The sequence below is a fragment of the Tinamus guttatus genome, unplaced genomic scaffold (assembly GCF_059628265.1).
Source record: "Tinamus guttatus ecotype Peru unplaced genomic scaffold, ASM5962826v1 Tinamus_guttatus_pri_ptg001602l, whole genome shotgun sequence".
Taxonomy (NCBI): domain Eukaryota; kingdom Metazoa; phylum Chordata; class Aves; order Tinamiformes; family Tinamidae; genus Tinamus; species Tinamus guttatus.
In genome coordinates, this window is record NW_028290136.1 from 4,391,553 (window position 1) to 4,419,161 (window position 27,609).

At 38.0% G+C, this 27,609-nt stretch overlaps 1 protein-coding gene across 2 annotated transcripts in view; it reads left to right on the forward strand.

Moving 5' to 3' along the window:
- The window catches only part of DSCAM (DS cell adhesion molecule), a 367,604-nt gene that overhangs the window by 290,657 nt on the left and 49,338 nt on the right, over positions 1-27,609 (forward strand). For both annotated transcript variants that reach the window (XM_088539324.1, XM_088539325.1), the window contains 4 exons: positions 3,037-3,170; positions 16,218-16,371; positions 23,942-24,059; positions 24,873-25,036. In XM_088539324.1, coding sequence (XP_088395450.1) covers positions 3,037-3,170; positions 16,218-16,371; positions 23,942-24,059; positions 24,873-25,036 — 570 coding nt within the window. The remainder of the gene's footprint in view (positions 1-3,036; positions 3,171-16,217; positions 16,372-23,941; positions 24,060-24,872; positions 25,037-27,609) is intronic.

A 27,609-nucleotide genomic window follows, 5' to 3' on the forward strand; every position in this document is an offset into this window, starting at 1 on the left:
GAGCCCTTCCCCATGATCCCTCACTTCTCAGTGCTGTTTCCCAGGGTAGTTGCGTCAGCGCCTTCTCCGTGTTAGCATTTCATTTACAGTGTCAAGAATACAAAGTGTTCTCCTCCACATGAAAGCAGCATGCTATTTCTGTATCTTTTAAAGCCTTTCTAGCTGGAGAATGAGGCCATCTTTGATCTTAAATTTGCCAAATCAGATCCCTGGAAAGTCCCCAAAACTGCTAGAAGCAGCTCTCAGCTTCTCTGTGTTCAGCCTTGGTTTTCTTCAAGCTTCTTATCATTGTCATAGCCTGGCTGATAATGGCAAAAAAAAAGGACCATATGAAATAGTGCCTGTTTATTTGTCTTTATGAAGATTTTTAGGAATAGTTGTTCTAAGTAAGATGACTGGAGAATTCAGCAAGACAATCCTGTTCTTGTTATACTGATGTCATGTAGTAGCTGAAGCTTATGATGCAGTGTAATAACTGAAGTCAGGCTACAGAATGTGAAGACAGTGGAAGATATGTATACTTTGTAATGATCTTATGCCATCATGGTCAGACTGGGATGTTTCTGGGTGCCTGGGATAAGGCACTACATTGCCTTCCTTACCCCCCCAGCCCCACGACTTCTTCAGAGTATTCAAGTATTCAAGCAATAAATGTTCCAGTTAATACTGAGATAAGTTAGAATAATCTTGTCTTGGTCCAGGAAATGAATTTGAGCCAAGGCATTTGCCCTCTGGACAGTGGTGGTCTGGCATCAGATGACAGTCTGCATAATGCTTGCCAAGAAAATTTAAATGCTTCCTCACACACATTCACTTCCACATGTTCAACCCAGTAAACAAAAGCAAATACAGCAAAAAGAAAAGTAATAAATGGACATTCAAAATCATTTTGGTAGCACTGCAAACGAAGTTGCCTAATTTGGCCTCTCCCCACTGAAAATGTTGTGGGGTCCTTGTATTAAAAATATTCAGAAATTTGACTAGATGATTCTTGACTTCCTTTCTAGTCCTTCTCTCTACTGGTCTGTATACTGGTCAGAAATACAGCTGTTAGTTGACAAGTAATATTTTCCACATACATCCATTAACTGGAAAATGCTAGATGAATTCTGAGTTAATCCCCCAACAGTCGACAGCCATGAGTGATTGCCATCAGAATCTGTCCCTATAGATCACACCCTAATTTAACAATAAATTACTTTAACCTCACAGATCTATTTGCAGTGATTTCCAGAAAACATTACTAACTGTAAAGGAATCCTCCTGGGTTAAGTAATTACCCTTGGTAGCTAGCTTTTGCTGTTCAGCAGCAGTAGCAAATAGTATTTCTAATGAGCGGGGTATAAATAACAAGTTTAATGCTGTCAAGCATCAATATTTACTTTGCACTAGAAGGAACTTGCTAACTGAATTAGCCACTTTGCAGCAAGGGGCTGGGTTTGTATGCAATTATAATCATGACATTCTCCCTTGGTGCCTTATTCACTTTCTCAAAACACTATAAATAGAAAATGCATATTCAGAAATATTGCACTTAGTGATGCTTATCTATCATTTTTCATACATCTTCCAGAAATTGCTGCATAGATATAAAATTGAAATTTTGAAATATAACTGCATACCGAAAGCTAAGCAAGTTTAAGTCCCAGACTGTCTGGCATCTCTTTATAGGCCACCACAATATTTACCCATTTAGATAAGATAGAAATAAGATTGATGGTCCACCTATGGGGATCAGTTTGCTGGATAAGGATTGGTGATCATTTGATTTTTTTTAACCATTTTCCTTGAAATTAGACAAAAACATGAAATTCCTCATGAACCAAAAATTCTGCAGAAAACAAAATCCATTGATTTTTCCTTTAACACCAGAGATGATAGTCATTTTAATACAACATACCTGTTGAGTCAGTAATAATTGAACACAAATATTCTCCATGTGCAATATTGCAAATGCTTTAAAATTATTTTTATTTATGTGTTTTATAATTACTGTATCTACAAAGATTTTTTCCTGTTTCCTGATCTTCAGGAAACTTTTAACAAACTTAGTCTAATGCTAAAAATAGTCCATGCTTTTTTTTGTGTGTAAGTACAAGCTTATGTGTTTATGATACTTTATGGGCAATCTGGCATGCAGCATATTTTCATATTAGTAAAAAAAAAGCCTCCAAAGTTGGAAAACATTATACAGTATAATGTGAGTTTGACATATATGCTCATGTAGTTAATTTTTTTCTCATGATGTAAGTACATAAAGAAATGCAGCTAAGATCATGTACCAAGATTTTGGCATTTCCTGTCTTAAGTTTTTTCCACATTGTTTTAAAGATTTTTCTTTTCCTTTCTTCTTCTATGACAGTTTTTGATAGCTTATATAAATAGCTACTGTAATTAGAGAAATAAATAGGTGCTCGTGTACTGCAGTGGCAGCTACAGCTCTGAGCTGTTGCGGGCAAGGCTTTGGGGAAGGGGACTGTGTAGCCAAAAGTCTGCTCGCACATCACACTGCTAGGAATACCTGGGTCACATCAGGCAGTGCTAATTGCATAGGGCTACAGCTCATTTGCTCAGCAGTTCGTTAAATTCAGAGCTGCACTGTGTATGTCTATCAGACTCTTCAAAAGTATGTTATTTGTACAGAGAATTATCATTCGGTGTGCGTTATGTCTTCAAAAATCATCTAACATTTATAGTAATTTATTGTTCGGCTATTTTCACTGGTCACAGCTGACATACTTTCATGCATGCAGGCTGTGGGTGATTTTCCACAAAAGTTTAACTGGGGAGCACTATTCATCCCAGCCAGATCCTAGCTGCTGCTTTCAGATCTCCTGAAGCAGAGCTTCCTCTGCTGCAGATGGGAGCACAGCCCTTCACACCCTCTCCTTCTTCATGATGCACACTTTCTGTCTTGTTTCAAACAGATTTGGGTCAGTAAAGCAGCAAACTTGTGTTTTCTTGTTTGTTCCTCCGTAGCATTAGGATGACGAGGTGTCTTTAGTCCACTCTAACCATTACATGTTGCTTTTCCAGTTCCAGGTCCTCCCGCTGGAGTTAAAGCAGCTGCGGCTTCAGCCTCCACTGTCTTTGTGTCCTGGCTCCCTCCTCTTAAATTAAATGGCATCATTCGGAAATACACTGTGTTCTGTTCGCACCCGTACCCCACAGTAAGTCCTACAATGCCACCGCAGATGGACAGCGTTAGTTCTCAAAACTCAAACTGTATGTTTGTAGCTGCTTAGCACTTAATACTTTCCTTACGTTCCTTGCCATTTCTTCTCTAAGGAAAGGTAGAAGGGCATTTGCGGGCTAAGGGGTTGACTGTGGTTTGTTTTCTTTTCTTCTTACCTATCTAACTTCCACACATCATTTCAAAGCCAGCAATCCAGAGCGAGTATCCTTAAAGTCATGTTAAGAATTTGCACAGCTGCCTTTTACTGGACTAGTTGTAAGCTATCTACAGCCCCGTTCCAGCTGGAAGTATTCATGCACCCATTTGCTGAATCTAACTAGTGTTTTGATCTGAATTCCTACATTTTTGCCTCAAATATTGATGTGTGAAGAATCAAAATAACTTATGAACAAGTGTATTTGTCTGCAATTAAGCACATTTGCGCCAAAAGCATTAGCTCAGTCTGGGTTTACATGCTATTACTTGCTGAGAATGTGACGAGAAAAGTTTGATTGAACATCAGGTACCTTTCTCTGAGCTGTGAAGAAATCTGTTTCTAGAAAGTTATCTAAAAACACAAGGAACAACTGTTCTTTTTAAATGCCAATGGTTATTTTTCTAATATGCAATGAAACTGTATTTTTTTTTGTTCCAAGGTTTGATTTAGTTTTTAAATAGGACTTCCAATCAAGATAGGATCTCAAGTTGCCAAATGCAATCTCAGTTTAATATACAAGGGAAACATTGTTCCAGAAATAGGAGGAAGTTGATAGGGAGAGTTCCAAACAAGCCTCAGACTGTTTTCAAAAGCAGACAGACTAACTCAACCCACTCTTGCAGCAAGTGAGCTAATTCTGCACATACTTAAGGAGGGACGGGACAAAAAACATGTGTCCACTGATACCTCAGCCCAAACTGATATATCCTGCTCTAGGCAGAATTTATTAATCACACCTGAAATAAGGGGTTGGAGCTCTTTGCTTTTTTAATGCTTTGGGACTACTACTCCTATTTCAATTTAATAATTCTAGCTATGCAAAGCAAAATATCTTGATAATACTCCTTAAATGTAATCTGGCTGGAGATCTTTCATAAGGGACCATGCATTCCTACGGCACACAGTTTATTAATGTTTATTATTTTCTAAGAAGTCTGGATTTAACAGAACTAAACCTTGAGATTGTGGCTCTGGACAGAAGTGCCGTGCTCCAGAGAGAGCTGGGACAAGTGCTTCTCTGCCAGGTTGCAGTGAACACCAGGTGGTGCTGCTGGCTCTTTCTATTTGCTTATCGTGCACAGGGCTGCAGCACTTCCTCTCAAGGCTGCTTTACTAGAAATGTTTATTGTGTGTTTATATCTGCAGGAAAATAACATCCTTTGTTGGGCAAATTTCCCTCTTATATAAAATTGTATTTTCATGGCAGCTTATTGTATGGATGTATTTTAGAGTTCCTCATAAAAAAACACTATTGTGACAGACCATAATGTGAAGCAATTAATTTGATTGCTATATTTTTGTGAAATTTTAGCATGAGGTGAGGGTATCACAGTATACCTGATCCCAAGGTAAAAGCACTTGGAGTGATTGTGTGTTCTATTAATTGCTAATGTCTACATATGTATTAATTCTGTTACTACCTGTGTTCATGAAGGGGGGTGTAAGTGTGGTGTGGTGAGTGTACATATACATATATATGCATATATATATATACATGTATATCTCCGTGAGGACAGTCTCTGTCCATAATCTTCTCCATAATCTTTTCCAGAGCAGTGTGAATTATGGCTTACAGAACAGATCTTCTGAATCTGTTTTGGGTCTCGATTGAGACGGTGACCTATTTAGCAATTTCCAGAAGCCAGGTTGGGCATGTCTAGATAAGTGCTAGACTGCAGGACCATGACAACATAGGAACCTCAGCACTTTATTTCTAACATAATGTTTTGCTGTCTTTTATCCACAAAACAATCATTAGATAGAAATGTATTTTATTCAGAGCTAGCTTTGCAGTGAAAGAAATCTGTCACAGAGAGGCTTGAATGATAATACTCCTGTGCAGATACTTTCTGCATATCTCAAGCAAGTTCTTGCATGATTCACTGTTGGTAGAGGCAAGCAGTTGGCAGAGAAATTGGTTTTAAATTAGGGTGAAGAAAGGGAATAAATAGAAGACCTCTGCCTTTATCAATTCTTCTGCCACCGTAAGTTGTAATCGGTTGGGGCTGTGGAGCTCTATAAACTTCCTTCTATAAACTGAATAATCTTCAAACTTCCTACACACAAAGTCCTTGTTCAAAAATAATTTTGCTAAAAATCTGCTATTTAAGAATAAAGGCAAATTGAGTTTTTAAACATTATTGAGAAGAAAGAGAAGAGGACCATTGTGAAGGTAAACTTACTGATGGCTACTGTCATGACTGAAGGATACTGTCATTTCTGGCTTAACTACTTCAAGTCCCAAGGTCAGAATCTGCCTGGGATATTTCAAGCAGTACGCAAATTTGATTAATGTGCGAAAAAAAAAAAACAAATGGTCTATCATCTTACATTCTCTAAGCACAATAGAGGGCAAGGATCTGTTGCTATGGTATGATTGTGATGCCTGTTATATGCAGAACTTTCTCTTTTTTTATTCTGCAAATGTAGAAAAAATACAGAAATGTTGTACTGATTCATACTGATACATGTACTGAAAAGATGAATAGCTGTCAACTAGTCCAAAGTGCTAATTGGAATTTCTCTTTACGCCCTTGTCCTGAAAAAAGTGATGTTAATCGATCCTTTATTCTTCAAATAAATGAAACAAAACATATCAGAATTTATCCAAGCCAACTCATAATCTGCTTTCCTACTGTAAATAATCAAACTTCTTCCCACATCCATGTCCGACTCCGTGCATGAGTCCCTTGCATTACATATGTGCTGTTCATCAGCACAGGCCTGATATAGGCCCTGCCCACAGGACACTTGCTACAGTCAGTCTGCTCAGGCCTCATGAAGGCAGTGGGCAACACTAGCACGGATTTCCGTCTGATCCCATCAGCATAGCTTTTTCCAGGGACCAGTGAGGCTATAGCTGTTCATGGTTTGACTCCTGCTAAAATGTTAGTGTGCTTTAGCTGCCACCTGGCTGTGGGGGTGGCTGCCCTCTTTGGTAGCTTCTCCAAGACCATCTGCCTTAGGTTGTAAATGTATATTGCCAGGGCCTTTAAAAGGACTGTAGAATATAAGATTTAGATGATTTCTGAAAAGGAAGTTCTTAGTGCATTCAGGTCAGTCAGTATACTATGTAAGTCCCTGGAATAGGTCAATGTGACATCAAGCATCCAGTGGTTTGTCAGCCTAGGAAACTAATCTGGGAAGAGGTAAATAGCAACACAGAAAAAATGCTGTGTGTCCTGAAGATACAAGAATGGAGGTTAAGACAGGATTTTCTACCACATGACAGGCTGAGAAAGCATTAGAACTAGTAGGGAAAGCACAATGAGAGGTTAAGATATGAGGAAAGGCAGAGCAACTACACCATTCAGTGAACAGGATGGTGTCACTCAGCAATACACATGATAAAATCTGTTTTGTTTTCTTGTTTAGAAACGTGTGGATGTTGTTGAGGTGTTTGCAAGCAGAGCAGGGAGTGTTAAACAAGCAGTTATCTATTGGTCAGCCAGTCATTCCCTGACAGAAGCAAACACATTAAGCCAGTTTATCCTGCTGTTTCTCAGGAAGCAGGTCATTAAACTGTGTATCGGTCTTCTGTTTTCCATATGTAATGCTTAGAGATTAAATAGAAGGAGTCATGTCAGTAAAGAGACACTATAAAAGGATAGTAAATGAAGACTCCTCTCCTTTTTGATTTTCCTTTTTAGAATATTGTCAGTTGGTTCTTGTCTTCGTTCCGTTGATATTAATATGTGGAATAAGATGACTTCACTATCACTCTCAGATCTTTTGATAGTGAAAACTAAAAGAACTTGTTTGACAAATGTGCATAGAAAGTGTTGAGATGTGAAAGACAAAATTTTGCCAATGGCCTAAAATGTCTTAGGAATTTTACTGGAGTCTTTTTGCCCAACTGTGGAAAATTCTCGATGAATTAATTTGTGTTTCTCTGGGAGGTCCACATTAACTATATCAGGGTTTGGTTTCAACGTTTGCCTGCTGTTGTATGTTGTATTCTGACCATACCAATAGCCCTGTGCTGGACTAGATCCCGTATGTCAGTACTGCGGAGCTCAAAATCTCACATGTGCAGAACAGAGGGTATAGGAGCACCTTCCTGGACCTATTGAAAACACTAGTCCAGTGATGCTAGTACAGAGCTGCTTTTCTTCAGAGCTGCTTCCTAGACAGTTGACTCAGCCTCTGGTGATATATGGGTTATTCCATCCCATATGTAGCACATTAATACTGAACTTCATGAGAAATTAGCTCTTTTCTCCAACTTGTCCAGGTCCCTCTGATCAGCAGCCCTTCCCTCAAGTGTATTAACTGTTCCCACTCTTAGCCCCAGAGTTGGGCCAAATTTCCATGCTTGTCTACTTGTTCAGCCCATACCTTAACGATCTAGCAAAGGGGAGAATATGGGACGCAGGGTCAAAGACCTCCCTAAAATGAAGGTATACAATATCCACTGGCCTCCTTTTGTCCACAGCATCAGTCGTCCCCTCATAGAAAGCAATCAGGTTGGTCAGGCATGGTTTGCTCTTAATAAATCCATGTTGGCTGTTCTTTCCTCTCTCCTTCACATGGTTAAAATGGTTTCTAATTGGATTTGCTTCATAATTTTCGGAGTCTGAAACCAGCCTGTAGTTATCTGGATCCTCCTTCTTGCCTTTTTTTTGAAGATGGGTTGCAATGGACTGTTCTTGTACTCCGAGGATGCCATTGTTAAAGATTAGCCAGCCCTCCTGGACCCCTTGGCCTTTAGGGCAGCTTAATCTTGCAATGTAGGTTCCTGAGCAAGCCAAATCTGTTCTTCTGAAGTTCAGGGATGTAATTCTGCTGTTTGTCTTGGTCACTTCCCTCAGGATCTTAAACTCCACAGTCTTATGGTTGCCCTAGCCAGGGCTATTCTTGACCTTCACATCTTCAGCCAGATCTTCCTTTTTTGTGAGTATCAGGTCCAACAGAGCATCTCGTATGGTCAGAACGATGTCTTCGATACCTTCCAGAAATTTCCTATGATTATTACACCCAGCCATATTGCTCTTACAGCAGATATCAGTGTAGTAAAGTCATGCATGAGCATCTCTAGCTTCCTAAAAAAAAGGCTTTATCTGCCTCTTCTTGATCAGGAGGTCGCATCAGACACCCATTTCAACATCACCAGTGCTCATCTATCCTCTGGGCCTTACTCACATGCTCTTTACTGGTTTGTCACAAGCCCCAGTGCAAAGATCCATGCATTCAAGCCCAACCATTTTCCCTGAAAAATCTATATCCCTCCATTTCAACACATTTACCATGAGAGCTGTCGCGCCATATTTTCATAATCTCAATCCCACAAAACACCCAATCCCACCAAAACACATTCACTGCTACTTATTACTGATATTGGTATTAAAAAAATTACACAGTACACTTTGGTGATTGCTCTTTGAAGGAGAAAATAATTTTTGCACTATCTCTACAGCTAAAGGAAGGATTTACCTCAGTTGAATTCAGCCATCTGAGAGAGAGATGCATAGTCTACTTCTGGGGCCATTGAGGCTTCCTGGATAGCTATTGAAGAGAAGAAGCTAGCCATCTGCGAGCACCCAAACATACTTTCTTCCAGTATATATTGAACTAGGCATCTAAACTTTAAACAGACAGAAATAGTTGATGCCAATTTCCAGCATCCAGATACTTTCCAAGCGTTTTTTCCTGCACAGGGTCTGCCCAAATTCGACTCAATGTGAGGAGGCTTTGCATCACGTTCTCTCATCCCCAGGCTCTTTACAGTTTTAAAGACCTGAATAGAATTGATGGAAAATAGTACAAATTTTATAAAGGTACATATGAATTGGGATTTTATTGCATTGTAGTAACTTCAGTGGTTAAAGGTGTACTGAAAGTCTCACAGAATAGTGGGAAAGGAAACTATTTGGACTGGGCTAAGCCAATAAACTCACCGCTCAATGCATGGTTCTTTAGAGTCAGCAGAATCTGTAAGACTGAGAGTTTATAATCTATGTTCATTGATTCAGGTACTAGAGATAAAATTTATCACTTTGCCTATACAGTTATTTTTACAGCATGAAGATATTTATGTTTATTAATTCTTGTTCTTTATATAGCATAGAACTATTTTATAGTCTTCTTTTTGCTATTTGAAAATATTTATTTGAATGATATTTAAAATATGTCCCTTTTAATATGCCACAATTATGCTCTTTACAGCTTGTTCATAGATATTTCACAGCTTTATTACTGTTCTAAAATATAGCAAATTCTTTCTTTCAATTGCTTTGTCAACTTTACATTCTTGCTTATCTCGTTTTTGTCATGGTGTAGATCTTGAAGAGAAAATTTAAGTGACAGAATATAAATTTAGTGCTGCTGATATGCTGTTTGATATAATTTTTAGAGATCTACTTGTAAAGCCCTACTAAAACTTACTTTATATTGATTTTTTCATAAAACTCTAGCCCTGTCTCATGACCTTTTTTTCGCATATAGGTATATCAATATAGTCTAACACTAAGTCCTTGGCATTAGTTCCAGTGTATTTGAGCAGATTCGTCAAATCCCCTTCTGTATGGTATAGGAAACTACATAGTCTAACTTTCCATGGTCATCTGCCTATGATTCCACGCTGCTTCCTTCATCAGGAGCCCTTGAAGGCTCATGTGGGTTGTCCCAAATATACGAGCAGGCTGTGTACTTGTGTTGTTCCTGACCTTCTTGACTATATGGGCTACCTAGACATTTGGACAGCAGACTGTCTTCTGGGTCTAGGTCTTGCAAGTGGGTTCACAAAATTTTCCTTCATGTGGGAGTACAGGGAGCTGACTATACACCTTCTGAAAGATCTATTGTTCATTTTTCAACATTTCAATTCAGTTGAGATTTTTTTAAAGTAAATTTTTACAGGAAAACTACATTCTGTTTTCTACACAGCTTCTATTTACAGCATTTAGCTATAATAATATTGATGTTATATTCAAAAGATAGGCTAAAACAGCAGGACGTGAGCAGAAGCCAAATTGTATGACCAAATCCAGGATATCCAGAGTCTTACTGAAAATGGTGGGGCAGGACTGTTGGTTTGTTTTAGCTCTGACAGTCTGGATATACAAGAAAGGAAGCAAGGTAAAAGCTAGTAGACCTAGAGAACTAACACAGTGGTAAGTGACTTTAGGAAGAAGTCTATGGACAGAGCTAGATATCTTTAAGGAATTCTCTGATAGGTCAGACTCTGAGGTCTGTCTACTCTGTTGAGGAACACAGGGAGTTGTAGTCTATTCTTTATAAATACAGTATTGTATACATACAGTTCTATGATGATGATGTGCAAAGAAGATGGAGGTGTTTGTTTGTTTTGACCTTATAGAAGTAAAAGCTTCATTACTAATGTGACTCAGTGCTCATTGTAGGCCACAACTATATTGCTGGTTAAACAAAAAGTAAAGGAGCAGACCTTGACTCTTCTAACATTAACTGACTCATGTCCATGATGTACTAGCCACTCTGAAGCAGGTTTGCTTTACAGAACATTAGAGTAGTTCATAACTAAAAGTCAGAGGTTAAACTAAAAAGCAATGATCCACACCATCATAGGCAAAGAGCTCAATACACTTTCTGGCTCTCTCCTACTTAACAGTGTAGATAAGCCCATAGGAAACACACTTATTGAAAGAGTAGTAGTTCAGGAAGTATTGTTTCACTGAGACAACTCAGGATAGATGCAAATCTGATACTTACTCTGCCGAAGGCTACAAAGCTAGTGGCTCATTGTTGTGAGTGGGAAGGAGAAGTGCAGGTATCTATTTTATTCACTTTGGTGCATCTTTTCAATAGTAGCCTGGAAAATGAAAGTTCAAGTGTGTCTAGTAAGTTTGCAGCCGGCACAAGGTAAGAGATTTCAGTTATGCTGGGGACAGAACGAGAATTCAGAGTGATCTCAACAAACTGGAAAAGTAGTCTGGAAAAAGTCAGATAAAATTTTGTATGAGTAAGTTCAAGAACACAAAAATAGTGAATAACCAGCTGCTTGGATGCAGGGTAGAGAATAATTGCCTAAATCGTTCAGAAGAGAATTTGGGGTAATTGTGTGTGTATCTCAAGATGAATATAAAATAGTTTATAATCCTGTTGTAAAAAAAAAAAAAAAAAAACGGGAAAAGAGACATATTCTGGGATTGTTGGATACAGGTTTATAAACTGCCTTCAAGAACACTGTGGACCTATTGTAGGTAGTCCAAAGGATACCAAAGGATTGCAATGGATATTATTAGAGAAACTGTTAGAGAAAGCATGATTTCTAGGGAAAGTAGAAAGCATTGCTCTTAAGTCTGAAAAAGATAAGGACACTAGAGTAGGAAAAGGGAGGATAACTCTTTATGCAGACTAAAAATGGGTACAGAGATGAAAGTCATAAGCTAATTCCCATGTTTCTAGTAGAGTGGAAAAGAAGATATGGATTTAAGCTGCAGCATGAAATGCTCAAGTTAAGACTCTAAGAAAACTTTCTAATGATAAGATTAGCTGAGCATTGCAATAGGCTCTGCAGCCTAAGGAGTTGCAGAATCTCCATTTATTTCAGGTCCTTAAGGTCAGACTGGAGAAACATATGTCTGAAGTTGTGCAGATGCAGTTGAACATGGCTTGGAGAAGGTGGATAAACTTTGGTCAACTCTTTCCAGTCTTTCCAGTCTTTTTTTTAGATGATCCTATGGTCATATCTGAGACCCTAATTCATAGTGAAAACACAGATACCACTCTAGCAAATATAGATTTTTTTAAAATTTTCAAGATGAGACATATGATATGACGTCACTATCCTGTATCTTTTCTTACTTTACTATACACGCCATAAATCTAAAGTTTTTCTTGCTTTTCATTCCTGGCATTAGTTTTAGTATAGCTTTCTCCGATCACCTGCGCATTTTCTCACAGCTTGCAGAGAACCAGGAGAGAGAGATTTTCAGTGAAGCTGTCTTGTCTCAGAAACTGCACAGATGCAGTTCTAGGTAGGATAAGAAAGCCAATCATCTTCTGAATCATAACTGCCAATTACCTTAACTTCCCAATTGCCTGGGAAACTGTTACAAATGTACTTTTCTTCCAAAGCACCGTTCTTAAGGTTTACCAGGCTTGGTTAAACAAACAAACAAAAAACAGTATGGGGGTTCTGAATTTGTACACCTCATCTATCTAGTTGTTTTCTACAGTATGAAATACCAGAAGGGAGCAGGCAGTTTCAAAGCATATAAAACAATATATACCAATAGAGCTAAAGTGGCATCAAGAAAAATGATGCTACCTGGAGTGGCTGTTTTTCAGCATCTTTTACCCTATCTGGTTCTATGAAGTAGATTGACTGCATCCTAAGAAGAGCCTTTGATTTCATTTTATTTTGTGCAGCCCTTTGACAAAGAGCTAAAGAGGGAAGAAAAATTAACCCATCATCCACAAGACGAATAAAAAGGAGTTGAAAAAAAAAATCTCATGAGCAAGTATTTTACTGCTTCAGGGATAAAGCAGCAGAAAGTGTTTTATACTGGCACAGGCAAAGGCCAATATGTGACAAGGTGACATTCCTTTAAAATATTTCTTATTTCAATTGTTTAACCTTCTCTTTGCTGACAAAGCTCCCTTTTTTTTACTCCTTCTGTAATGAAAGTCTCTGGCATGTTAGGCTAATTGAAATGACAGGCAAATGTTAAAAGGAAAATTGATTCTTCGTCACTGGAGCAGACCCAAGTGTTTGAAAGGAAATGTTAGGTGAGGAAACAAAAAGTTTGTATTAACCTGTTAGAAACCAAGATCTTTTGCAAGAAGCTAATTGTGTGACTCTCTCATATTTGGAACTCCAGGAAGAGATCTCTTTTGCTTTGATACAATTTTGCCTGCTCATCAAGCTGGGCATATTGCAAACACAGGAAATTTTGAGGATTGGTTCTTTTTCAGGTATGTTTTAGCTTTGTTTTCAGATCAGAAGGGCTTAGGGCCAGTGTGGCAACTTCAGGGCTGAGGTCCTTGTCTGCTGCTCAGCTGCTAATTGTATCCCAACCATAAGATCTCAAACCAGTGACCCAGATGGGTTTGGTGGTAAGTGCTGAAGCTTTTATGTCAGTGTCTGACCGTCCCAGGCTCTGCCATTCCAACAGGAGATCTGCAGTATTTGGGGTGGCTCCCAAAGGCAGGCAGTTATTTCATTAACTGTGGAAGTCATGGAAAAATCACTGTAAATTTATCTGGTGCTCACTAGAAAAAAAATTTGGGCATTCTTGATTGTTGAGCAGTAAGGAGGTTTGCTGATCCTAAATGCTGTGTTTCCCACTCTAGGAGGTATTTTAGACTGTAGATTGTGCTTGATAGCTGTATTAATAAGTAGAGCTTAAGTGCCCGTCTAGCCTGTTTGACTTTCAAATTAATCCTCGGAAATTCTACCTCATGAATATTAAAATTCAGCCTCCTGTTCCATGATCGATATATTAATTTTTATGTATGACCTCACGAACTTCCAGCCTGTCAAGCCATGGGCATTCGTCCAATATTCTTGTGTAAATGTCAAGACAGATGGTTCTCAAAGCTCTGTAATATTTCACATAATAATAGAAGTGTCTGCCTTCACTGACCTCAGCATATCAGCAGTGAAAACCTAGGCCAATGTTTGCTAAATGGGACAAACTGACTTGGCATTATGACAGTGGAAATGAGATTGGCTAAAAAGTGCAGCGAGCCCTGTGTGAGTGTGTGTGGAGCCAAGACAACTGTTAGCCAGGGCAAACCAGTCCCCCAGCAAAGTTAGTCTCCATGGAAGGGACAGGATGTATTCAGAAACAAATAGAGAGAGACTCAAGCTAGATGAACTAAACCCGTCGGATTAGCCAGGCTAATTTCCAGAAGAGGTCATTTGTGCATTTTGTTTCAAGGACTCCTGATCTTCTGAGGACAAAAGCAATGGACCATCTCTGTGTTAGGTGGAAATGGGTGGGACTTTGTAAGGTTGAGTCACTGATTCGCAGTTTTTTTATGGAGCATGTCCTGCTGTTTTATAAATCAGAATTGCCCTATATATCACTGTTTTAGAACTACTTACGCAGAGGTCTTCTTTGGAAGAATGAAATCTCTTGCAGAATGAAATGCCTTCTTAAAATTGCATTTCATTACTGTTACTGAGGCTTACATGTTTTAGTCAATAAGTGCATTAATGTGAAAAAGTGTTATTCAATTTACTTAATTTTAGATATCTTCAGTACAGACATCTGTGTTTGAGCTAGTCACCCAAACACTTCCATAGCTGATGGAAAAACACAGATGTTTCTAGGACCTGATTCATCCCACTGTACTGCATGTGTCTCATATATAGGCCAGATGAACCTTGCCCATTTCTTTGCATGATCTCTGAATGGAGTCAAAGTGACTGGCTTAGATACGATGTCTTCACTGTAGCCTTCAAAAGTAAAACAAAATGAACTCCTCCCTCCCCATTTTCTTCCCTATTACATGAAATGCAAGCTCAAGAGGAGAGAAATGCAGTGTCCCAGCCAGTAGGTGAGACTGGCCAAGCAATTCAGACTAGAGAGTTGTTTAATGATACCTGAGAAACAACGCTTATTTATTTGGAATTCACTTTGAAGGACTAAATACTGAAATGCTTTCAGGTCAAAGTACCCTTTGAAATGCTAATTTGCTGAAATTGGCCTTTACCACCAGCAGATATTTGTATATCAAAGAGCTTTCTTGTACCCCTTCTGTCAGTCTACATAAAACTGAGATTATACTCGTGTTGTATTTTTAATGTAGATTCCCAGTAAAATCATCTTCCGCGTCATTAATGTTTTATTATTTTTAGCCTAGTATGGGTTACCTATTGTGATGCTTAGTATTGCACAGAGAAGTTAGTCTTCATTATTCATTCTAGTGTTTAGTTTCCCCAGCATTTCTACAAAAAAGTTTATAGAGCCTGTGTCAGAAATAAAAACTGGTTTTGCTGCCTATCTTAACAGTAGTCAAGCCTGATGAATTGTTCCTTCTCACGCACCAGGGAGTAAAGCTTCCTGTAGAGTATGTGCTGAAGGGCACAAAGCCCATGCCCCATGGAGGAATCTTGATTTTCCTTTGCACCTTTCCTTGTGTGGATCACTTTTAAGAACACTGCATAATGTCTCACCACTAAGCAAATGTCTCGCTTAGCAGCTTGTCCACTTAGTCGCTGCCCGCAGCCAAGGTGCCTGAGTGGCAGTGCCAGAATAGTCAAAACTGACGTTTCCTGCAATACTTGTCGTGCCGTGCTGGCTCAGCTAAAGAGCTGAGATGACGTTCTGTGAGGCATCTTTGAATGAAAACAATTTTGTGATTAAAAAAAGTTGGTCTCAGAGGGAAGTTTAGTAGGCTATGACAATAATTTTCTTTTATTCTTGACTCATTCCATTTACTAAAACAATAAAAAACCCATCCAAGGGATAAGGACTGCCACCACAAAGGTTTTAGGTGACCAGCGACAAATCTAAAGTAATAAACTTCAGATTTTATATTGGACACAGGAATGAGTCTTCTGTTAGGAAAATATTTTTAGAATAAAATTGAATGTCAGAAGCACACATGGTACAAATTTGTCAAATATGTTCACTTACCAGCCCTGCAAAAATAAACAGACTCATAAAAATTCCAATCTGAGTAAAAACAATTTGTAAACAACATATAGGCCCAAACTCCCTGAACATAAATTGATTGCAACAAGTTATTGTGTCTGTTGTGTTTCTTGCCATTTGCCATCTGTTTTTAGTAATTGATACTCCTTCAAAGTACCCTGAAGAAATAGACTTTGTAGCACTCCACTTTTTCCAGATGTCTATTTTATTTTGGAAACATTTGACTATCCCATCACAGGTAATCAGCGAATTCGAAGCCTCTCCCGACTCATTTTCCTACAGAATCCCTAACCTAAGTCGGAATCGACAGTACAGCGTCTGGGTGGTGGCAGTGACTGCTGCAGGAAGAGGCAACAGCAGCGAAATTATCACTGTGGAACCGCTAGCTAAAGGTATGGCAACAGCACTTTTTAAAGTAATCCAAAACTTCAGAATGCTAATTACTGGTATAACTGGCATGTGGTTTCTTTGTATTTCACTGCTTATTAAGAGTGGGATTTGACGGGAGTAACTTCAGTTCTCTCCAAAAGTTAGATACCAACTCTGCTAATTGCCCAAGCTTTTGCTATAGTCAGCAGAGAGAGAAAGAATGATGTACTCCTCTAGGGGCTAATTCATCCCACCTACTTTAGAAGGAAATAAATTGCTTTTTGGAGCATTTTTTATCTTCTTTTTTTTGGATACAGAGAGATTTCAGATGATGCCCTCCCAAACTGAGTGTATATCTATTTTTTTGACTAGATAACTTCTTTATCATTCCTCTCCTTACTGATCTCTTGTGTACTCTACAGGTGCTATTTTCTCTATCAAATGACCTGATTAACATATCTAAACTCTGAGCAATTCTTCTCAACTTGCGTTAGCTTTGAAGTTTGCTGTTTCTATTTCAGATCTTAAGAATCTGAATGTGCCTGAAATGTTGTGTATTTTTTCCAGCTACATTAGTTCTTCTAATAAAAGATATTACTTAAGCTCTTACTTGGCATGTTGCAAGACCACCACATTAGTTTGAAAATAGACAGCTAACTTTTTAGATAGCAAGGCAAGTCCCATCAGTAATGAGCTTTTGGGGTCTTCATTACTGCGCTTTTTTTTTTCCCACTCTAATTAAATTGTCATGGCAGTCGCCAGAATGAATGGTTTAGTGCACTTGTCCCTGACATTGCAAAGGTCCATCCATTTGATTGACTTTACAGTCTCACAAGGCTGCTGCTGCTTCAGTCATGTGACTAATGATGTAGTAGTGTAAAAGAAAGTGTCCAGTGCTTTATGATGACAGACACTTTCTCAAAAAACATTCAGCCAAACTTCAGCTAAACTCCACCAACATGAACAACACGCATTTTGTGCATAGAGAAGCTTGCGCCATCACCATGGTCATGTTTCCTGTTCCTAAATACCTAGATGGTAATTAAACAGTTTGATGATATACTATTAGGTGATGGTATTTGTAAGGTAAAATTTTACCGTATGGGATGGGTATTTTTCAACAGTCCTACAAGGAACGTGTAGTAACAATCATGTTACCACTTTGGCTCACAGTGGAAACTTTATCAGTATTGATGTGAGGAGGATCTAACAAAGTTAAATTGGCCTCAGTGGGAACAAACACAGGAATGTTTCCTCCCCATACCATTACTCTTTATGTCAGCTGGGTAGACTCACCTTTAGTTTCTGCTTCTTTCAACAACTGGCATCTTTTAGAAGAGCTTTTCTCAGTGGCTACACATCATTAGTGTAGTGACCTTATGAATGACTAAAAGGCTATGAAAAGTTTGCAGGTTTTCCATTATTATTTTCCAATAGGAAAACTGCCTACTACATTTTGAACACCTGTGAAAATAAAGTTGGGTTGTTAAAAGGTGGATGAGGAGCATAAGGGACATCTGAAAGGGAAGCCTCTGAGAAATGCCTCAAAGAAACAAGGCAAAGGGTTTCAACATGCTTCTCTTTTGTGCCATCAGTTACTTATGCATAGTGAATGAGTGATGCATTCATACTGAAGTCAACAAAAATAGACATGACACATTGATGCCTACATAAATTCAGAAATAATTAGACAATAATATGATATAATACTAGTAAATTAGGGACATAGACAGGCCTGGTACTGTGCAGGGGCCCAAAGTTCACAGATATCCAGATGAGTTGAACTGGTTGTGAAGAAATGCAGGATGTGATAGAACTAGGATTGCCAAAAATAGAAAAGTTACAAAATGATCCACTTGTACCTAAACTGAACAAATTTTCTATAATCTGGAATTAAACCTGCCCCAGGAAAGCTTATTAGTATGATCCATAAGGCTCGAAAAATCATTTTAAAATATCTTTTTTAAGGAAAAGTAGCTAATTACTTCAATATAATCAAGTCAGCATACACCAGATTTTATTCTGAAGGACAACAGAATGCATCCAGCCAATATTAAAGTAATGATACTCCAGTATAAAATCTACATTAGATGATAGTGCTCAAGACAAGCCTGTTACAGGCATTCTCTTTGGACTGGAAAAGTCATGAATAACCCTTTTGTGGAAATTGTGATCAGTACTATGAATACAGATATGTAGCAATTTTATGAACCCTGGATATAGTCAGGTTAGAAATTATTATAGCATATGTGAGATTTCCTGAATAAATGCAAAACTGAATCTTTTAAAGAACTAGGAGAAACGTGGTCATCAGTGGTAAGGACAAACAGATCAATACTGGACAGAGTTAATGGCCTTGAAGACTTTTCTTGCCAAAACATCTAAAGCATGTAACACATCACAGAGTTACAGATAGTTAAAGCCTGATTTTGTCATGTAGAACACAAAAGGCTGGTTTACAGGGCGAAAGAAGTCCCCAGTGCAAAAGCATCCTATGGGCTATTACCATGAAGTCGTTTGCTTCCATCCTTTTCCACTTACTTCACAGTAACTGTTAATGTAATGATACCATGATGACATCTAATGAGAGTTAACTTGAAAATAAATTATGTCAACTTAACTATAACCCCTCACTGAGAATGTCTAGATAGAGGTTTGGTATAAAATGGCTAGCCCAATTTGAATTAAAGCTTAATTCAGGTTAACATTTCTTTCTTTAGTGTCTTCGTATCTCAGAACATGTTGTGATTCCCTGTAATTAACTGACAAAAGTAAGCAAAAAAAAAAAAAAAAAAAAAGGAAAAGAAAGAAAGTAACCACAGTAACCACAGCAAGCAAAATTCAGCCTCCATGTAAGCACACTTTGCCTCACTGAATCATACTTCAGTGCTGACTTGGAATCTTTGTTTTAGTCTATCAGATATGTCTGAAAGGCAGGAAATCTTACTGGACTTTGTTCCTCTTATTTACTGACCACAGCTAATGCAGAATGGCATTTGTCAATGACATAAAGACGACAGAATTAGGCCTATGGCCATCTAATGCTTTTGCAGAAGTCTTTGTTTTTACGCAAATATTCAGCTTCCCCTGCTTTTGTTGTCTACTTGAACATTACTGCTGAACAGATTTTCCTCATCATCTACCTTCTTTTGCATATTTAATGATTTTAAACAACACATGGGTCTGACATGATATCATGCACACATCATCAGCCTGTTTCCTTAATGATTCATCATGCTGGAGTACACTGTGTATTTTTCTATTAGACCGTAAGTGAAAGAAACTTGAGAGCCATGGTATTCAGCGACATCTCTTGTATTCTAATTAAAGTGAGCTGCAGTGACCTGGCACAGCTCTTGTTCAGAGTTTTCTTATACAGTTTACCTTTCAAATTTAGTTGTATACTCCAGAAAAATAAAGATCAAGTGTGTGATGGCCTCTGTTAAGAAGTTCTGGCTGTTATGACAGTGAGTATAATTAATACAATGCATAATTTAAGTAAACAAACATGCAGAAAACCACATTAGCAGGATAAAGTGAAGTGCTGTTCAGTGAAAGTACCTTTTCACTTTCAATTAATGACTTTGTAATTTGCAGTACATAGGAGCAGATATAGTTCTAATCTAGTACCATGCTATCCGACATGAGAACGGGGTTAGTCTCCAGACATTGGGGGTGTTTTGATAGAAATAATGTAAAGTTCTGGAAGTGAATTGGCTATACACTGTGTAAAGCTCTCAGCTCAAAAAGGAGAGAGGTCTGTGAGACTCAAGGTGTTTAAGTTTGCAAATGCCTATTATCGTTTCAAACCTATCGCTTTCAAATGAATTTCACTTGGGATTTAATTTGTTTCTAGTTTTCTTTTATTTGTGTACTTGTTGTCCATCTCAGAAGAAGTTGTAGAAGTGAAGGTATAAAGAAAATTGACATTAAGAATTTTCATGCTATTTTACCAACTCTCTTGCAAGCATGTGAAAGGAACAGATAATGGAAAGCAAACTGTGGGTATTTTCACAAAAATATTGTATGCTTTTGTAACATGCACTGCTGTGTCCGGTGATCTTACCACTGGTTTATGCTTTTGTGAAGTTTGTGTTACTTCTGAACATCATGCTAAAATGAAACACACAGAATATTAAAAACCACGGTCTGAAATAACTGCAAGAGAAATACTGTCCTTTGGAGATCTGTTATCCAGCCTAGAACATAAGGAAGAATCCATTGTTGGGAGAAACATTAAAAATAAAGGGAGGTCATAAAATATTTGGTAATAATGATGCCATGTCATGTTGAAGGCTTCAGTAGGATTCCTACAGTTAAAAAAAAAAAAAAAAAAAAGTTCAAGTCAGTTGTCATCAGTTGGAAATAGTCAAACCTTTGAGCAATACCGGAGAGATGGGCAAGTCAGGGACAAAAGGGCTACCAGCTCATTTCAGGTATGATTTCAGACTGCATGTTATGGGGAACAAATATCTACATTTGATATTTCATTTTGTTTTGCTCCATGTTTTTAAAGATACTGCCATTTCCCATGGAACGGGAATACGCATTTCTAACTACAATTATTCAGAAAGGGCTGCTGGAACTAGGAGGGCTCCAGGTGCTTACGGTTGTGCTTTGTAGACAGTCATAGTTGACGACATCTCTTGCTGCATTTAAAGATGGCATGAGTAACATTAAACATCTCCTGCAAAGAAATCCTGGGACCATTGAAAACAAATGAACCTTCTAACCCTGACTTCAGTGGAGTCAGCATTTCATACTGTGTGTGCACTCTCTAGATAGACTGAGCCCTTTTCTGTTTCAGTTAGTTTAATTAGTCCATGGCTTCTGGCATTACAGGCCTGCATAGACCTTTTCCAGAACATACGCCCTTAAGAGTGCAACAATGGAAAATAAGATTATATCATTGGACATAATGCGTGACTAGTGTCTTTGCATCTTTCTGCTGCCTCCTCAAGGCAGCAAGGCTGTGAGCACCCTCCTGCCAGGTAGACCACCCAAAAGGACCTAGCAAGTAGTATTTAGCAGATGGTTAGTCAGGAATGGACACTGATTTTTCACTGTTAGGAAAGTAGTTTTGTCCCATTACCTAAACCTGACTTTGTCTCTTACCCTAAATCATTAAAACAGCTGTTTCTTATGCTTTCAATTAAAATTTTAACCTGGGAAAATCTCTTGAGAAGCTTAGCCTTGCACAGTACGTGAAGAGAACATAGCAAGTGCCATCCAAACAGATTGTATAATGTATGGAATAATTTCTTTTTATGAATATCTCAGGTCCCACTGCAACCCACTGAAATAATTTCCCATCAATCTTCAAGGCTTGTTCTTTATGCATGACAGTGCTTGCAGAGGATAAAAAGCTGTTGAGATGAAACGTCCCAGTTATATTTGATGCTGGCTCTCATTTTCATGTTTTTCTAATTGGTGCAAAATGGATTTCTGATCAATGTGCATGACTGAAGTTGGTCAGGATTAAAATACAATATTTGAAGTATCTGCATTTGGTATGTGCCTCTGAAATGTGTAATTAAAGGCCAATAAGAATTCTTGGGTCATTCTTGAGTAATTCAAAACATTGAAGCTCCAACATATTCTTACTGTTTTTCTGTACTATGCACTGAAACTACAGGACATTTTTGTTTGTGTATATAGATGAAGTGAGAGCTAATAGGAATAAAACTGATTTAATAGTTTGTTCCCATTTGTGGATTCCAGACGGGCTCTTTTCAATGCACTAACATGTTAGTACATGTAAGTTTATTTTGCTTAATTCATGAGTTATTGTAAAAGGCCTCTCTTTCTTACAGTTAGTTAGAAAATGTCTTACTGTTAGCTAGAAAATGTCGCACTCTAAAAAATAGTTCTGAATTCTGGAGCACTTAAGGGATGTATTAAAATCTCACCATATTTTGGCACTTTAAAATAAATTGAGTTTTCTCAATAAAAAAGACTATTTCCAGGAAATGTGTTAGGCCTGTGCTTCCCAACAAAATATAAAACAGAACTTTCTATTGACTTGTATTGAACTCATTGAGTATAGAAGCCTTAAATGAAAAATATCTGCAATGATCTGCACAGTCTACAGTGAGTTCCTTCATAGCATATTTTCCAAAGAGAGCTCATTCTACTTTCCACATTAGAACTCAGTGTTCTTGTATAGCTTAGTCTCAACAAAAATACCTGACTGATATTAAAAAGAAACATTAATTTTGAGTTCTCTTTTGAAGTCCAGCACAAACTTAATGGATCCAAACTGGAGTGAAAAACAATAAATATTTTAAAGACGTGATTTCTTTTATGATTTTGAGGACATATCTATACTCTCACATGGATTAATTCTGAGGCATTGAAGAACTTCTGTACATATTCAATCCAATATTTTGGAGAATTATATAAGTTGTTCTGTAACCAGAGTCATGCTCATTTCTGGTAATCCCAACCTACCAGAATGGCTCAGATTTTTCGTTGTGAATGAAAGCTGAATATTCACTGTCAGATCCACACCCTGTCCAAAATGGCAGGCAAAAAAGAAAAAAAAAAAAAGAAAGAAAAGAAGAAGGAAAAAAAAAGAACTACCTTGTCCAAAACTGAACTGGAAAATATGCTAGAGCAGGATCTTTTCTTTTTGGATTTCTTTTTTGGATCTTTTTCTTTGGAACCACGGGTACACCAACCCACTAAACTTTATGCTTACCTTTCTGTTCCAGCCTGTAGCTGGCACAATAGATTATCCATAATTCTATCAAATGTTGATGTGCACCATGCTGTGGCTCAACATAATAAGTACTAGACATAATACGATGCAGGACAGCACCATATCACTCATGTCAGTAGATCTGCCTTTTTCATGAATAAATAACCATGTTGGACTGGATATGGTAAAGAACACATCCAAGGAGTGTGCGATAGTCCATGATTTGCACAAACAGTAAGGGGAAGTGTGTTCATTTTAGGTAACCAGGATCACCCAAAAGTAGGGCAGACAGCAGGAAAAGTTGTAACAGAGGCATGGAAAGAGCTTTTTAGGCATTGTGTACTTTAGAGGAGAAGGAAGTTTAAAACAAATGTAGCTACTGAGCCAATGATAGCACAGATTCATCATTAAAGTATTAAAACCCAAAGGAGAAATTGAGAACAAAACATGTAACTTTCACCTCAAGAGTGTAAGCTTTGTTAGGTGAATTCAAGACTTAAAATATTAAGAGTGATATGTCAATAATTTAGCTTGGGTAAGATAGTTGCTTAGAAGTTTGTTTGGAGAGAATATCCCTTTGATGTAATTTTAGTGTGTAATTTCTATGGCTAGATATATGAAAATCAGCAAAAATATCTTTTTGCCTTTTTCCCCACTCTTCCAGTACTTCTCCTTGTCACTCTTTCAGTTACTTGTCTTCCAACACTAAAAATGTAATATCTGTGCTTGAATGAGAAACTGATATTGTGAGTTAAAAGAAATTTGTTTCCTGAAAGCACAGCTTAAAGCGGATTGGTTTCGTTTTCAATATTTGATGATGGATGTTTATGTTTCCCCTCCAAGGAAGGCGTGAATGAGCACTTCCTTTCAATCTTTCTCTCTCCCTTGCTCAGCTCCTGCCAGAATTTTGACATTCAGCGGCACAGTCACAACTCCTTGGATGAAGGACATTGTCCTCCCTTGCAAAGCCGTTGGAGATCCAGCTCCGACAGTCAAATGGATGAAGGATAGGTAACCAGCACCCCATAGCTCAAGTATTTGGTTAACCCATTTGGTTGAAAACTTGACGGTGGCAATGGTTGTGTTCCGGGGTGGTTGTGGCAGGAAAGAGAAGAATTGTTCACTGATACTGCACACAGTCACAGCAGACAAGGAGTTCAAAAATTCCTGGAACTAAAACTGATTGACTGTCAAGATTAGAAGGTATCAAAAAGCAGGAAAGGTTATGAAGAAAGGAAAGGTACATATTCAAAATGTTAAATCTAGAAGTCATTTCTATTTTAACTTTAAGTCCACAAAATAATTTTGGCCCAGGAAAGCGTTTTAATCATTCACTGGAGTGCAGAGTATAAGCAAGTCCTTTACACATATTTTATTTTTCATAATTCTATTTTGATCTTTAATTTTACAGTTAGGGAGAGGCATAGACAAAAATTGTCATACAAGGAGTGAATCAACAGTGGTATTACAGTGCTATAAGGCTATGTTGTACAATGATGCCCATAGCTATTATTTTATAAAAATGGACATTATAGCCAGAGATTATATTTCACTCTGATTTTGTACTCTTACAAAATATTAGATGATTAAGGAAGAAGTGAATACTCGTTTTCACTTGAATTGGGACTGCAGCATCTGCCTTCTTTAAGCAAATGGCAGCTGTTTCCCAGCAGCAAATATTCCTATACTATTTTAATTAAAGAAGATTCCATTCTTGTTTCCTTATTTCTTCACTTCCATCCTCAGTGGGTTGAAAATAATCCAATTCTAAGTAATTTTGATTGTAACTTCTTTAATGTATACACTTTGTTTCCTGTGAGGTAGTAACGGGACACCCAGTCTAGTGATGATTGATGGGCGAAGAAGCATCTTTAGCAATGGCAGCTTTGTCATCCGAACTGTGAAAGCAGAAGACTCTGGATACTACAGCTGTGTGGCCAGTAATAACTGGGGATCAGATGAAATAATTTTGAATTTGCAGGTACAAGGTAAGATTTTTTGACCTATCTCATGGTTGTTATCACAGCTATTAATTGAAAAATACATAGATGTTTTTGCAGGTGTATGTAAAACTAATATTAATGTATGTTAATGTAACATCAATGATTACAGTTGAATAAATAAATAAAAGAATATGCTGGTCATTCTGACTCAGTTATCAATATTTTATGATAAAATAAGTGTTTTGTTTTGCTTTTAGTGGAGCTGTACATACACCTGCAGTTAATTCTGTGTGTCAGTTTTTGCAAGATTGGGAACTGAGTCTTTGCATTCAATTATTTTCCAGTCCTTCACACAGCAAATAGCATCCTAGGCCTTCTCCATATAAAAAGTACTTGTATTCATTTACATTTTGCAAAGTTCAAGAAGAGCTGAAGGCCTTTTCTTTGGCTTCCAATAGACTATCAACAGAAATTTGTCTCTCTACTGAGACCTTGGACAAAAGTTTCATTCTGCAAGAGCATAATTTTTTGGTGGTGCGTATGAGGAAGCTTTTAAAATAATACCAGTACGACTTCAAGCAGTCTTACGAGCTACCTTTCATATGCATTTTGGAATGCATATCTGTTATCATGTTGACAAGTATAATAGCAATGACAATATAGGAATACATATTAATAATAATGTGAACTATAATCACATAATTATTTACATTCACATAAAAAGAATTCATGACTTTCTAGATTTCATTGCTGACTGTACTATAGCAGGATGTAAACAATACTCAGACCCTAAACATGCTTCAATTTCCAGCAAATAACCAATTGAGAATGTGAGCTATTCTGTGGCTAGTCTCTCTCTTTCATCCCTAGACAGGCAATCTAAATTTTCAGAGGAAGCAGCCCCTCATTTTAGAGCACAGAAGATGATTTCAACCACAGTGTAACTCTCTCTGTATAAACCAATCCATTAAGCCATGAAGCAAATGTCACAGTGTTTATTAGCTTATCTAAAATCCAACAGAGAGCCTAAAGATGCTTATTTGCAATGGCTGAAGCCTGTCCACAATAGGAAATAAGAAGAGAAGCACTATCAAATGGAAAGCTTATATTTATATTTCACTAAGTACTTTCATAATCGCATATTCCTGCTGTTATTGAACTTCAGTAACTAAAAGCAGATCAATATTACTTCCCTGTGGGACAGAGCAGCATTTAATATATTGGACTATCATTTTATGTGGGTAAGATGAAAGGTTTTACGATAAATTTTTACAGTGTAGTTTGTGTAGTCTCTCTGCATGAAATCAACCAAGTCAGTCAGAGTAATGATATAAATCTGTCTCATGTAAGGAATTTTCCTTTAGTACAGAAAGTGTCTTTGTTGTTTTTTTTCACCATTATTTAACCCTGTATGTGCAGTAAAATCAACATCCCTTTGAAATAGCCCTTAGCTGTAAAGCAGGAGCCTTAACTTGACAGCTACACTCATTATTTTGCAATCTGATGACTTGAATGCCAGGGGAGGCTAAGAGCTCTTCTGAGTTTTGCTCCATTGAAAGAGCTTCCCCTAAACATACGAGAAGTAGGCAATTTCCTCTGGCAGCAGACTTCTATATATGACAAAACATGACCTCTGCGCTGCCTTGCCTATGTCCCAGGTGCCAAGATCTGTTAGTGGGGCTGTGGTCTATAGAGCAGTAACTACTGCAGCTGTTTTTGCCATCAACATCCACCAGCATGGCCCATTCCTTCCCACACCTGAGGTGTCAGGAAGAGCAGTAAGCGTGACTGTGTTGGAAGTCTCTCTGTCTGGGCTTTCCTAACAGCTCATCTTGGATCCTCTTCCATGCCTTACTCCTTGCTCTTGAGGCAGCAAAACTCAATCTTGTCTACATTTCTGAGAAGCTCGGAGATCTCTGCTAGAACTTATTAAGAAAACAGTCTGCAGGACGAGCCAGATCTAATGCTGCTGTGTATTGCCAGAACAGTGCAAAATGTTTGAAATAGGAACCTTTCTCAACTGAATCTAGAACTACAGACCTAAAACATTTGAACAAATATTTACCCTTTCTACACGCTGTGCCACTAATTTGACTAGTCCTTTGGAATTTCTCCGACCAAGCACCTCTGCCTTTTAACAAAAAACATCAACCTCTGCTGCCCTACTGCTTTTGGGCCATGGTCTGGTTCCCTCAGTGGTGCAATAGGACTAGTTAAACAATTCAGGTAGAAGTCAAAGATGCTCTCTCCTGATTTTAAGTAGAACATTATGATATTGACCCAATATATATCATTTCAATGATAAACTCAAGATATATTTGTCACAGTGCAAAGAAGACTGATTACTTTTTGTGGTTGCACCGCTGAGCACTGAGTTCTGCAAACCCAGCTGCTATATCTTGATATAATATGGGGTCCCTTATGCTGTGTATGCTGAGCACATACACTGTGCTCCTCTCAGTTCCAGTTCACTGACACTGTCCTAGTTCCCAATCCCAGTTCTCCCAGGAGTAGGGGACTTGCTGGAACATAGCATTGCTCCATCTCTGTCCTTTCAGGCTGGATTTTCCTTTGAAGTAAACCAGGCACTGGACAAATGATAGGAAATAAGACCTATG